The sequence below is a fragment of the Alosa alosa genome, chromosome 2, assembly GCF_017589495.1.
Source record: "Alosa alosa isolate M-15738 ecotype Scorff River chromosome 2, AALO_Geno_1.1, whole genome shotgun sequence".
NCBI lineage: Eukaryota > Metazoa > Chordata > Actinopteri > Clupeiformes > Clupeidae > Alosa > Alosa alosa.
The window spans coordinates 9,465,228-9,477,418 of NC_063190.1; the positions used below are offsets into that span (position 1 = coordinate 9,465,228).

A 12,191-nucleotide genomic window follows, 5' to 3' on the forward strand; every position below is an offset into this window, starting at 1 on the left:
CACACGCTCACCAACAAAGTCTGTGAGAGGGAACAAAGATAGGGTATCCATGGCTCATGAAGTGTGGAGACAGACGAAAAAGTATTTTGCTCAAAAAACATGAAAGATAATCACTTAGGAATTATAGCTTTGGTAAGGCATAGTTAAGATATCAGTTGGAAAACAAACATCTGGCATCTTCCGCTGGCCTGCCATGAAAGAAAATCAGACCAAAGGAGCCGTTATTACTGTTACGTGTTAGTTGCTGAGAGGACTTACATGTAACTCTCAATCACAGCCCTGACAAACAGTGAAGTGGTTTTAGTTTACTGTTTCACTGCATTCCAGTCTTTTACACATTAACCCTACGTGTGAACTGAAGTTCTGGATTAGTGTTCCTGCACTACACAGCAACTGAAACAACCAGCGTTGCTATGCGGGTAGTCCAAGGCTCTCTAAACACTCCTCTCTTGTGTTAGTTTAATGGATTTAAGTGTTTTCGTGTGCGCGTGTGGTTTTGCCACGCTCCTAAAATCTCAAGAGGCAACAGTGCCAAACAGTGGCCTCAGTTGCTCTTTACTGACATTGTTACCTTTTCTTATTTGACTTTTGTTCTAAACACACAAACACAAAGAGAGATTGAAAGACAAAGAGACAGAGCAAACATCAGGAGACTCAGATTACCAATCATTGCAGCACTTTGTATGTGAGTTCTGAGGGAGTGTCCCTGTGCAAGGATTTAGGTAGTCGTCTTTTCGTCTGAAAGTGAGAAGGGCTTGGTCTCATGTGGGTAAACCGTTAACACAGCACCAAAGCACACATCACCGCAGTGCTCTCTTTGGTCGATAGCCAAGTTGATACCATCATGATAAGTATATGTTACATTATGTTCTGGTTCCCAGTGGAAGCTGTTATTGTGCTGCATTGTCATGTGACGTTAGGAGATAAAGGTCTATATGAACATGGGTTATATAAGTAAAATAACCCTTTTCACCCATGTTGTGTGTACTGACACAAGTTGGTAGATATTGATAGATCTTGAGATGTGTAATGTTATTGTGTGTACATACTTGTCATTATGTTAGTTTGTCTGAACATCTGCATTAACGGTCCTCTGTTCATTCTGAATGCACCATTTAAAAGCCACAGTTACATACTTGGGATTGTGTTTCCACCAAAATAACTGCCTGCAAATAAGTGTGAAGACAATACAATACAGAAAAACTTGCAGAGAGAATGAAACAACTTTAATTAGAAGACAAACAACATAAGCTCTCCGTGTTTCTGTAACCTACGCCTGTGTCAAACAATTTATTTTAAATGTATTTTGTAGTGTTAAGCAGCATACATACCAAGTTGACTTTACATTTGCCCTGTGTGTATTGCCCTGCCCTGACACAGAGGTACATGACCTCAGCATTGCAGCTCTTATCCCAGTGGGGTGTGTATTATTTTTAGTCATCTGTGTACAATAATCAGTTTGCCATATGTGTCAGCATCAATTCAGTGGTACGCTGTATGCATGGGAGGGGTGCTGTAATGTTGCTTGTGTGTAGCCTCCAAGTCAACAGTCTTCCATTTTGAGTTTTATGTTAATGTTTAAGATTCCAGATTTGAAAACAAAGAATAGATGGCATGGCAGCCACGGTGCCTTCCTTCCCCATCATATCTAAGATTTGATGACATTTGCTATTTGCGGTGTTGTTTTTTCCTGTGTTCATTTCCCCCCTCTCTCTCTCTCCCTCTGTGTCCTGGCAGAAGCTACAGCCATGGCAAACAAAGGTCCCGCATACGGCTTGAGCCGCGAGGTGCAGAGCAAGATCGACAAGAAGTACGACCCCGAGCTGGAGGAGCGGCTGGTCAGCTGGATCATGGCCCAGTGCGACGCTGACGTGGGCTCGCCCGAGCCCGGCAAAACCGGCTTCCAGAACTGGCTGAAGGACGGATGTGTGAGTTCCTGATTCATAATAAACAGGAGAAAGTGTGTGTGTTTGTGTGTGTTTGTGTGTGTTTGTGTGTGTTTGTGTGTGTGTGTGTGTGTGTGTTGGGTGTGTGTGTGTGTGTGGGTGTGTGCGAGCAGTGGTCATTCGAGTAATACGTATTTTTAGAAGCAGTTATTTGCCCGAAATATGTCTCTACAAAAAAATGACAACATTTTGATTCCTCTGTCTTTCTCCATCGTGACCCTTCAGGTGCTGGGTCATCTCATCAACACCCTCTATGGTGCCAATAAGCCCATCAAGAAGGTGCAGACCTCAGGGATGGCCTTCAAGCAGATGGAACTAATCTCCCAGTTCCTCAACGCTGCTGAGCGCTACGGCGTCACCAAGACCGATATGTTCCAGACAGTAGACCTCTGGGAGGGTGCGTATGACCCTGCACATCCCCACACACTCATGACATCACTTTCAGTTCATTACACATGACATTACTTTCAGTATGAAGTAGTGCTCAGTTGTGACTGTTATACAAGAAGTGTGTGTGTGTGTGTCTGTGTGTGTGTGGTTGTGTGTGCATATGTGTGTTTGTGAATAGGGGTGGTAATATTGATCACAGCTAGTATTTACGCTGAGTCTCATGTATGTGTGTATGCGCAGGTAAGGATTTAGCTGCTGTACAGAGAACACTGATGGCGCTTGGCAGCTTGGCTGTGACAAAGGATGATGGCCTTTACAAAGGCGACCCTGCCTGGTTTCACAAGTGAGTAAAATGAGTAAAATCTCTATCCTTGAAGTGTCAACCTCTTTACTCCAGAATAAAAAATAAAACAAAAACACAACGCGTCACCAGCAATTTTGATGTGTAATCATTAATTGTTTATTTGTGAATGTGCAGGAAATCCCAGGAAAACAGGAGGGAGTTCACTGACGAGCAGCTCAAAGAGGGGCAGAGCGTTATTGGCCTTCAGATGGGCACCAACAAGGGGGCATCACAAGCTGGCATGACGGGCTACGGCCGGCCCAGACAGATCCTGTAAAACCAGCCCAGCTCCCGAACCAGATCCGCTCCACCAACTTCATCTCTCTCCATCGTCTCCCAACCCCGAAAACCAATCACTGAAACTGGAGATGCACAGGGACCAACACGCACTCAAACACACACACACACACACACACACACACACACACATATCAGACACACACTCTGCGACATATGAACATACTATGACCAAAGACTATTGTTACACATCCCATTCCCCATGTTTTTTTGTACATTGTATATTGATTATTAATAATTCTGAAAAAGAAAATTAAAAAGACTTAATTTTGAACAAATTCTGAAGTTTGGTGTTTTGTCATGTTGTGGAAAAACTACTCAGGGAGGCCCACTGTTGAGTAAAACTGGAAAGATTTGAAGAGGCGTCCAGCTCCACCCTCCACTCTCTTTCTCTCTCTCTCTCTCTCTCTCTCTCTCTCCTAATCCATTTGTTTTTTGAGCTCTCAGCTTTGCTCTGGTCTGGGCTGGTTTGTGTCTTGGCTTTCAAATGCTTCAGGAATAGAGACTCAACAGGAACAGAACAGCGATGGAGGGAGGGACCGAGAAAGAGAGAAAGGGACAGCGAAAGAGGGAGAGACTGCCTGTCTGCTGGATTCTGTTACTTGAAGTGATGCAACTTACTGACAGGGCCTCTCTTCATCCGCCAGTAAATGGGATTGTTTTCTGCTGAGACGGAACAGCAGCTCAGGGACAGGAAACAAGGAAGTGCCAGATTCAATGAATGGAACAGGACAGAGTACAATAGAACTCCAGGACGTCCCTCAGTTAACCATGCGTCTAATAAATGACAGAATATAGATTTTTTTAATCCACCTACACAATGTTGTACTGAAAGGTGATATTTCCTAAAAAGGAGGGAATGCAAGGCAGGGTGGGCAAATGCGACTCCTCCCACTGCTTTATTTTTTTTTTTAAAACTGAGCTGTGCTTTCATAGCAACGACATGTTTATGTGCATAACAACCGTGGAAGGAACAACAAAGTTTGATGCTCAACATTCAAAATGATCATTGTTGTGACTCATTTCAAACCAGATTGAGACTCACACAAACACATAAGCAAATTCATGGTTCACAAACTGACAAACACACAACGTTGAAGGGAAAGACCAAATAAGTAATAACAAATAAAACAAGAAGCAACACAATGAAACCTAAACCTAGAATGAAACAAACCTAGACGTGGTGGTCCAAAGCCCATTTGAAAACATTTTTACATCTCAATGTCCTACAAAGTTCAGCATACAGACAACCTTACAGATCACAAATGCTTGGAACAGTATATGTCTCATATGTGGAACAAGAAAGAGAATAGGGCAGGATGCATTGGAAAAAACACAGAACATCCTGATACTATTTAATTTCAAAAATTCAAACACTCAAAAAAGTCTCCTGAAAGAAAGGCATATTCAGAGTCCTTAGACCTCATTGCAAAGTTTCTGTGTTGTACATTTCTGTGATCTGTGAGGTGTGAGTCCTGTCAGAAATGCAATCATATTCCAAGGTGGAAAATCAGTTTCAATGTGTGAGCGTTTCCCTCTGCCATGGGTGAGATATTGAGTGACATGTGGGTGTACCAGACATGAGTCTTAGCTCGGCTCAGATACTGTATCTCAGTATGTCGGCCGCACACAAACAGTGACATCAGTGGGCGAGATCTGGTCACCCTGGCAACGCCAAACAGCCAACATAACAACGCCAAGCTGACCCGCTACCTCCTTCCTCTGTCTCCATGTCAACCATCAACCACTGTTGCTTGCTTCCTTCCTTCCTTTTCTCACTTGGATTGCCACCGATCTTCAAATCAGCACAAGACTAAACACAGCTACACAATCACACTGTTGAAAGAACTCAATCCAGAGCCAGTTTGATGACATAGAGAGAAAAAAATATAGACAGTCATAGAGAGAGAGAGAGAGAGAGAGAGAGAGAGAGCGATGCTGGTACATCAGTTAATGGAAAGATAGCCTCCACCAAAACAGCTGACAAATGATGGCCTGGTTGTAAGTAGTTAGTTTGCTGCTCATGTGAAAGACTGCCCAGGATCTCATGACTTGGCTGTATCTGACTGGTCATTACTTCACTGAAGAGTTGGGCACTGGACAGAATTCTCCCGTGTTGTTTTATTCCTGCCTGCCCCCTTGTGGTGAGAAATCCACCACATTCTGCTGCTGAGGTCAGGGGGTCATTCCTAACAACAAGCCCTTTGCAACATGTTCCAATAATACCTTATACACTCTTAAAACAAACGTGTTGTCCCTATCTGGACATAGATGTTAAAAAACAACACAAGTTGTGTTATTTTCAACACATTTGTTGTAAGAGTGTACACAGTATAACAAAAGCATTGTGTTATGAAATGGGCTACAAGTGACACATTCCTAGTGTCAAGTCACTCCTAAATAAGTGACAAGGTTAGAGACATCCCTGGGCTAAAGACAGACAGTACTAGACCGTTGTTCAGTGGTCCAAACTCCTCTTTTCACATAAAAACAAATTTAGGATTTCATTTGGATATCAGGGTCCAATCAAGGTCCCAAGAGTCTGGAGGAAGAGTGGAGATGCTCAAAATCCAAGTTGCTCGATGTCCAGTTTGATGTTTCCACAGTCAGTGATGATTTGGGGTGCCATGTCACCTGCTGGTGTTGGTTCACTGTTTTCTATCAAGTCCAGAGTCAATGCAGGCTTCTACCAGAGATTTTAGAGCACTTCATGCTTCCATCTGCTGACCAGCTTTATGGAGATGCTGATTTTCTTTTCCAGCAGGACTCGGCACCACAGTGCTAGTAACTGGTTTGGTTATACCATGGTATTACTGTGCTTGACCAGACAACTCATCTGACCTGAACCCCATTGAGAATTTATGCTTTATTGTCAAGAGGAAAATGAGAGCCGCCAGACCCAACAATACAAATGATCTTAATGCCACTAACAAAGCAACCTTAACTTCCATAACATGTCAGCAGTGCCACAGGCTGGTTGCCTCCATACCATGCCACAACCATGCAGAACCATGCAAAATTAGCCTGTATTGAGTGTATAAATGAATTACATTCGATTAGTCAGATTAGATCATTTCTTTTCTAAAGGTCGACATTTCTATGTTATAACCTCTTTATTCTAATATTTTGATACTGATTTTTGGTTTTCATGGGCTGTAAGCAGTAATCATTAAAACAAAAAATGGCTTGAAATATTTCTTTTATTACTTTTTGAAATATACTAGGGGGAACCCACCTTTTAGCACCTGTATATTTTCCGTGCAGAATACTATGCACATTCTTTATTTGTTAAATCACAAATCCTTACAAGTGTTAACTGTTACTGATTATTCTACTTCCCTTGCTTGTCAGTACACTCATATGACCTTGGTTGCATATATTTTATGCGCTGTGGATATTTTTTCTTGTATCAACAAAATTATATTGTCTTATGGTTAATGCTGAACATACACTGGTTGACAGGGCCTGGAGGCCAGTTTGTGTTTTGCCAGCACCAATACCACCATTAACTTGAGTTTCGCTGTTTTGTCAGCAACAGGTTGACATTCCCAGAAATACAACTGCAATTGAAAGAGAGGAATGACATTTTTGGTCCTGAACAGAAAGATTCACTCACAAAGCAAAGTCAAGTCAAGTTTATTGATAGCACATTTCTTACACAGGGGTCATTCAATTTGCTTTAAACAAATGTAAAGCACAATGAGCTTTCCATAAACAAACTGACATATTGACAACAGAGATGGGAAATTTGGCTTCAGGAAGTAAAAATCCTTCCATGTATTGGTTCTGCCTGTGCACCTAAATAAGGTTAGATTTCACTAATTAGCTCATCTATCTGGCTGAAGAAAACCTAATGACGCTTTTACTGAATGGGCGGGACAAATTTGTGGTACGACTTCTAGTTTCTGAAGCAGAGTTTCCCATCTCTGATTGACAAGGTGTAGCAGCTGACCTGCTGTGGGGACTACTGGACTGCCAGAGGTTAATCAGATTAGTTCTCACATGTTCAACACGAGTAACACACACAAACACAAACACACACACGTCTCATGCGTTGCATTGTCATGCCCTCTCACACTCCGAGTTTCTGCTGAAATATCTCCCTTGAGTCCCGCATGTAACATCCTTTGCCTCTGTTTACCCCAAAACACACCACTCACCAGTGAGTCTCTGAATCCCACACTCATCACACCAGTATAAATACAGTACAGGTGCTGTGAGCATGAGTCCAGCTTTCCTCTCCCTCTGAATTGAACACACACCACAGCACGCTCCCTCTTCAAAGCCACCATGACAGACTCGGGCTTTCCCGAGACCTGTCCGCTCTGCATGGACACTCTGCGGGACCCCGTCACCATCCCGTGCGGGGACACCTACTGCCTGGAGTGCATTAAGATCTACTGGGACCAGTACGACCATGTGGGAGTCTACAACTGCGCCAGTTGCCGCGCAACCTTCACCCCACGGCCTGTGCTGCGCCGCAACATGCCCAACGTAGGCTCACCGGACCCGCGCGACCCACAACGACTCCCCGAGCTCACACCGTTCCCCTACCTTAAGCACGACTCGCTCTGCGACTTCTGCACGGGCCGGCGGAATCGTGCGGTCAAGTCTTGCCTGGTGTGCCTGGCGTACTACTGCGAGACGCACATCAAGCCGCACTACGAGTCGGCCACCTTCAAGCGGCACAAGCTGGTGGATGAGACGGGCCACCTGGACCGCAAGATCTGCCCGCAGCATGAGAAGGGCCTGGAGCTGTTCTGCCGCTCAGACCAGATGTGCATCTGCGTGTTGTGTACTGTGCGCGAGCACCGCAGCCACAACATTGTGAGCGCAGAGGAGGAGAGAACCGAGAAACAGGTGAGTTCCCAAACCAGGGAGTTCACACACATGTGTGAAAATGTTTGGAATGAAATACATTCTATTAGTGGAGGGAATGCACAAACAAAGAGTATAAGTCTATACTCTTTGGCACAAATGAAGTACTTTGATAAATATATGGGTGATTGAATAATGGAGGACTGTACATTGAAACATATTAAAATCAAGTATGCCTGCCTAACATACAGTCAAGAGCACTGAATATTGTACACTGGGACTCAGAATGTGGTCACTTTTTGTTCTGCAAAGTTCACAAAATTAGTCATGCCTATATGTTACTGAGGGCTTGAAATAGCCTGCATATTTTCTGGATGTTTTATCTGACTTTTCAGTCACTGTGAACTGAGCTGTGAAAAAATCTCAAGTAGCTTGGCAGGCCAGTGGCCGAAGAATGATGCTTTCATGGTTTTATTGCCAAAGTCAATCCAATTTGACATACTCCCTCTCTCTTCTCTCTTGCTCTCTCTCTCTCTTTCTCTCTGTCCGCAGAAAGTGTTGGTGGTTACACAGTCAGATGTTCTTCACATCATTCAGGAAAGGATAAAGGAGTTGCAGGAACTCCGCCATAATGTAGACGTGCTTAAGGTGGGTAGAGTACAATGTACATGGCAGACATCCCCACAGTACAGATCCATGCCCTGTATCTGATAAAACTGTTATCAATATATTCAATTACTATAAAACAAATCTCCCAAAAAGGAATGAATGAATTGGTTTACCTTAACAGAATTCTCTATCAAACAAGGTTAGAAATACCAGTATAGTGCAAGTCAGTACTATAACTGCAATAGAAATATTGTAAGTGCCTACACCTAAAGTTGTACGGTTACACCAGCAGTTAGAAAGATCAACTTAACTATTGAGACTGAGGACCAGACCCAATCCAAAAGATAAAGGGTCTGGCTACGTGTAATGAAAATGGCCCAACTCGAGGGGCGGCACCAATCATGCATTTGAAAATATCACTGTATGCAATTGGATTACACTACATCCAATGTTTACTAACCGATTCCGGATGTCAACGCAATTGGATAACACTACGACCAATGTTTCCGGACTTCAACGACGCCTACATCAGATACACCGATGTGATTGGTGCAGCTCTGTTTCATGGGCATAGCTAATGAGTATCATTACTCGTCGCCAGAGTCACTCGTTGAGCAAATTCAAATTTAAAATCCAGAGTTCTCGCCAGAACTCTGGATTTCCACGGTAAGACTTTACCACAGGTATTAGTGCTTTTAATGTTGTAGCCCGTAATTCTAATCAAGTCCACATTTCAATTCAACTTCAGCAAATTCTAGCTGTCTGTTCACTGTGAACACTCTGATATTCAGACACAGTTCTGGCTCTGTAAATGAGAAACAAACAAATGAAAAGTGTAAAATGGCTCAGACCAAACCATACACAAATCCATTGGCCTGAATGATCTTCAGGAGCAAGACGCTTGTCATTTTGATTCACTATTCAGCTAAAATATTTATATATTTTTTGCCAGAATCACAGACTGTGCCTTTTGTTCTGATTTGAGTTCCCCCTCAACAATGTCCAGATTTTAATTTCTCTCTCTCTCTCTCTCTCTCTCTCACGGTGTAGGGTAATGCCCATCGGGCGCAGGGGGACAGTGACAAGCTCTTTGCTGAGATGCTGCAGTCTGTGGAGCGTTGGCATGCAGAGGTCAGCCAGCTCATTCAGGCCAACTTGCATACCTCCATGGCACAGGTATGCAACACGTGAGCACCTCTAAACCAGCAGCAGTACTGTCACTAAGACAAATCTGAGGTGAATGTAAACACCGGAGGCCCTCTGTAAACACCAGTAACTGTTGACAGAAAACACAAAGCATCAGGAGCAAGTGATCTGTGTTTCATATGTAAATGGCAGACAGAAAAACAAAAAATATGCCTCCTTTTCAAAATATACAGTAACACTTTCCCTTGAACACTCTCTTAACAAGTAGCACACATACCAAGCAATTAAGGCACCTTGTGTTTTGTGGATGTATATTGCAGGCCCAGGGCTACGTGGAGAGACTGGAGCAGGAGATCATGGAGCTGCAGAGAAGAGATTCCGAGCTCAGGCAGATACTGGAGACAGAGGACAACATCCACTTTCTGCAGGTGCTGCCAACTGCACACCAAACACAAAGTCTGTTTAATATCAAGGAGTACGCAGTGTACTGAATGGCAACAAATATACTATTTTCATTTTATATTTAGTTATATTTCTTTTAAATATGATTAGATTCCTATTGCTTAGTTCTATTTCTGTACCCTTTTGGAGACACTGTTCTACTTACTTTAGATTAATAAATGATCACCAACAGGTGTACTGTAAACAAAGCTATGCTGATATATTCTTACTGATTGTGCTGAAACGGACTATCTGGGCATGTTGTGATTACTTGACACACCTCTTGAGACCAAATTTAATTGATATGGCAGAACTTCCCCACACTGTCTGTTCCCCCTGAGCCCATGGTCCCAAAAGTGCTCATCAACCCTGAGTTCTCCTTTAGTGAGATCACTAAGACAGTCACGGACATGAAGGAGCATCTGGATGACATCTGTAAGAAAGAGCTGGGCACCATCTCTAAAACAGGTACGGTTCAGCCATTGTTTCTCATGATAATCATTAATCCTAGTTTCTAGGATACAAAGGTAAACATATGGTCTTGTGTGGGCCTTTTTGAGTTAAACTGTAACATGTCTGTAACGAATCCTCTGAAGAACACATGAAAACAATGTCTAAATGCCATCACAGCCAATGCAATCAACCAAGCTATTATAGAGTCCAATGGTTTGTACGTAACAGTATGTAATGACACAACAAAAGAATAAAAACAAAGCAGGAAAATTAAAAGAAATACTTGCATTTTGGTTCTCAGTGAGCGACACCCCAGTTTATGTTCTTATCCCAAGATCTGGAGGACGTTTAAAAGGTAGGAGGAATAGGGGCACACTAGATTCCAGTATGGAAGAACACAGTCACAAAGCACAAGAACATCTGTAAACATATCAATTCACATATTACAAATGGAGGATGCTTCATTAATGTTAAACATATGTCCACATTATGAGTTCCATTATTCAGAATTGAAGACAAATGTATATTTGATACCAGATATATAAAAGTTTAAGTGGCAAGTAGGGTATAAAGCAATATATTATGTCTTATCTACAGCTCCAACAAGAGCAGATTTCCAGCAGCCCAAACACAGAGCAGACTTCTTAAGATGTAAGTGACAGATGACAAAAGATTTACTGTGCTATAAAATCATTTAGAGTACCTGTCTTCATTAAAAGGGCAGAATAACCAATCAACTGTTTCTCTCTGTAGATTCCTCCAGTCTCACATTTGACCAAAACACAGCCTATAAAGAGCTGGTCTTGTCAGACAGCGGTCGCAAGGTGGTCAGGAAGAAGACAGTTCAGTTTTATCCTGCCCATCCAGACCGATTTGATGGATTCTGTCAGATTCTCTGCAACGAGCCACTCAGTGGCTTTCGCCACTACTGGGAGGTGGAGTGGACCGGTGAATTCTCCATTGGCGTCGCCTACAAGTCCATCAGCCGCAAAGGCAAGAACTCCAACAGCCTACTCGGCTACAACGAGAAATCCTGGAGTCTCCTGTGCTCAGACAGTGGTTATTCAGCCTGGCATAACAAAATGGACAAAGACTTGCTCGAAGGTGTCCGAGCCACTCGCATTGGTGTTTACTTGGACTACGCAGGAAACTCTGTGTCATTTTATGCTGTTGCAGAGTCAATGGAGCTCATCCACAGATTTCAGGCAAAGTTTTCAGAAGCACTATATGCAGGTTTTGGGGTTGGATCATCTGTAAGCATCTGCTCCCTTGAGAAGAATACCCGTCCATACTAATGAATCACTGTAGCAGAAAATAAAAATCACAGGGTAACAGGGCTCTAGTAATCTCACTTCCACTTCCAACTAATGAAAGCATCAAATCATCACTGTTGTTTCTGCTGTTAACTATTACAAGCTACATATTTAACTAAATCAAGCTACACTTGATAAAGTGTAAAGTGTAAAGGTTGGTTTTATGATGTATATAAATATGATCTCAACAACATGCAATAAAATATGACTGACTGTTTGGGCCTAGCCCACTGGTGAAGTCTGTAAGTGGCCTATGTGTATTATAGGAAATGATTATCATACCTTGAGCAATGTAAATACAACTGTAGCCTAGGCTATTTGATGATTTGTACAGAAATGGCTAACACTGACTTGTAGTCTAAATAAACAATAAAAAAAAAAAAAAAAACCTGCAGGTTTGAACGCCTGGTATGGTGCCTGTTTTATTATCTATTC

General features: G+C 42.7%; 2 protein-coding genes across 2 annotated transcripts in view; both read left to right on the plus strand.

Moving 5' to 3' along the window:
- Positions 1-3,254, plus strand: part of LOC125286593 (transgelin-like) — an 8,824-nt gene extending 5,570 nt beyond the window's left edge. The window contains exons 2-5 of the mRNA XM_048231795.1: positions 1,738-1,928; positions 2,172-2,343; positions 2,577-2,679; positions 2,815-3,254. Coding sequence (XP_048087752.1) covers positions 1,749-1,928; positions 2,172-2,343; positions 2,577-2,679; positions 2,815-2,956 — 597 coding nt within the window. The 5' untranslated portion in view covers positions 1,738-1,748 and the 3' untranslated portion in view covers positions 2,957-3,254. The remainder of the gene's footprint in view (positions 1-1,737; positions 1,929-2,171; positions 2,344-2,576; positions 2,680-2,814) is intronic.
- Positions 3,255-7,266: 4,012 nt separating this feature from the next.
- Positions 7,267-11,981, plus strand: ftr84 (finTRIM family, member 84). Its single transcript, XM_048231644.1, has 8 exons — positions 7,267-7,836; positions 8,347-8,442; positions 9,454-9,579; positions 9,870-9,977; positions 10,302-10,458; positions 10,745-10,798; positions 11,041-11,094; positions 11,197-11,981. The coding sequence occupies exons 1-8, from the start codon at positions 7,267-7,269 to the stop codon at positions 11,736-11,738; spliced, it is 1,707 nt and encodes a 568-aa protein (XP_048087601.1). The 3' UTR covers positions 11,739-11,981.
- The last annotated feature ends 210 nt before the right edge of the window (positions 11,982-12,191 follow it).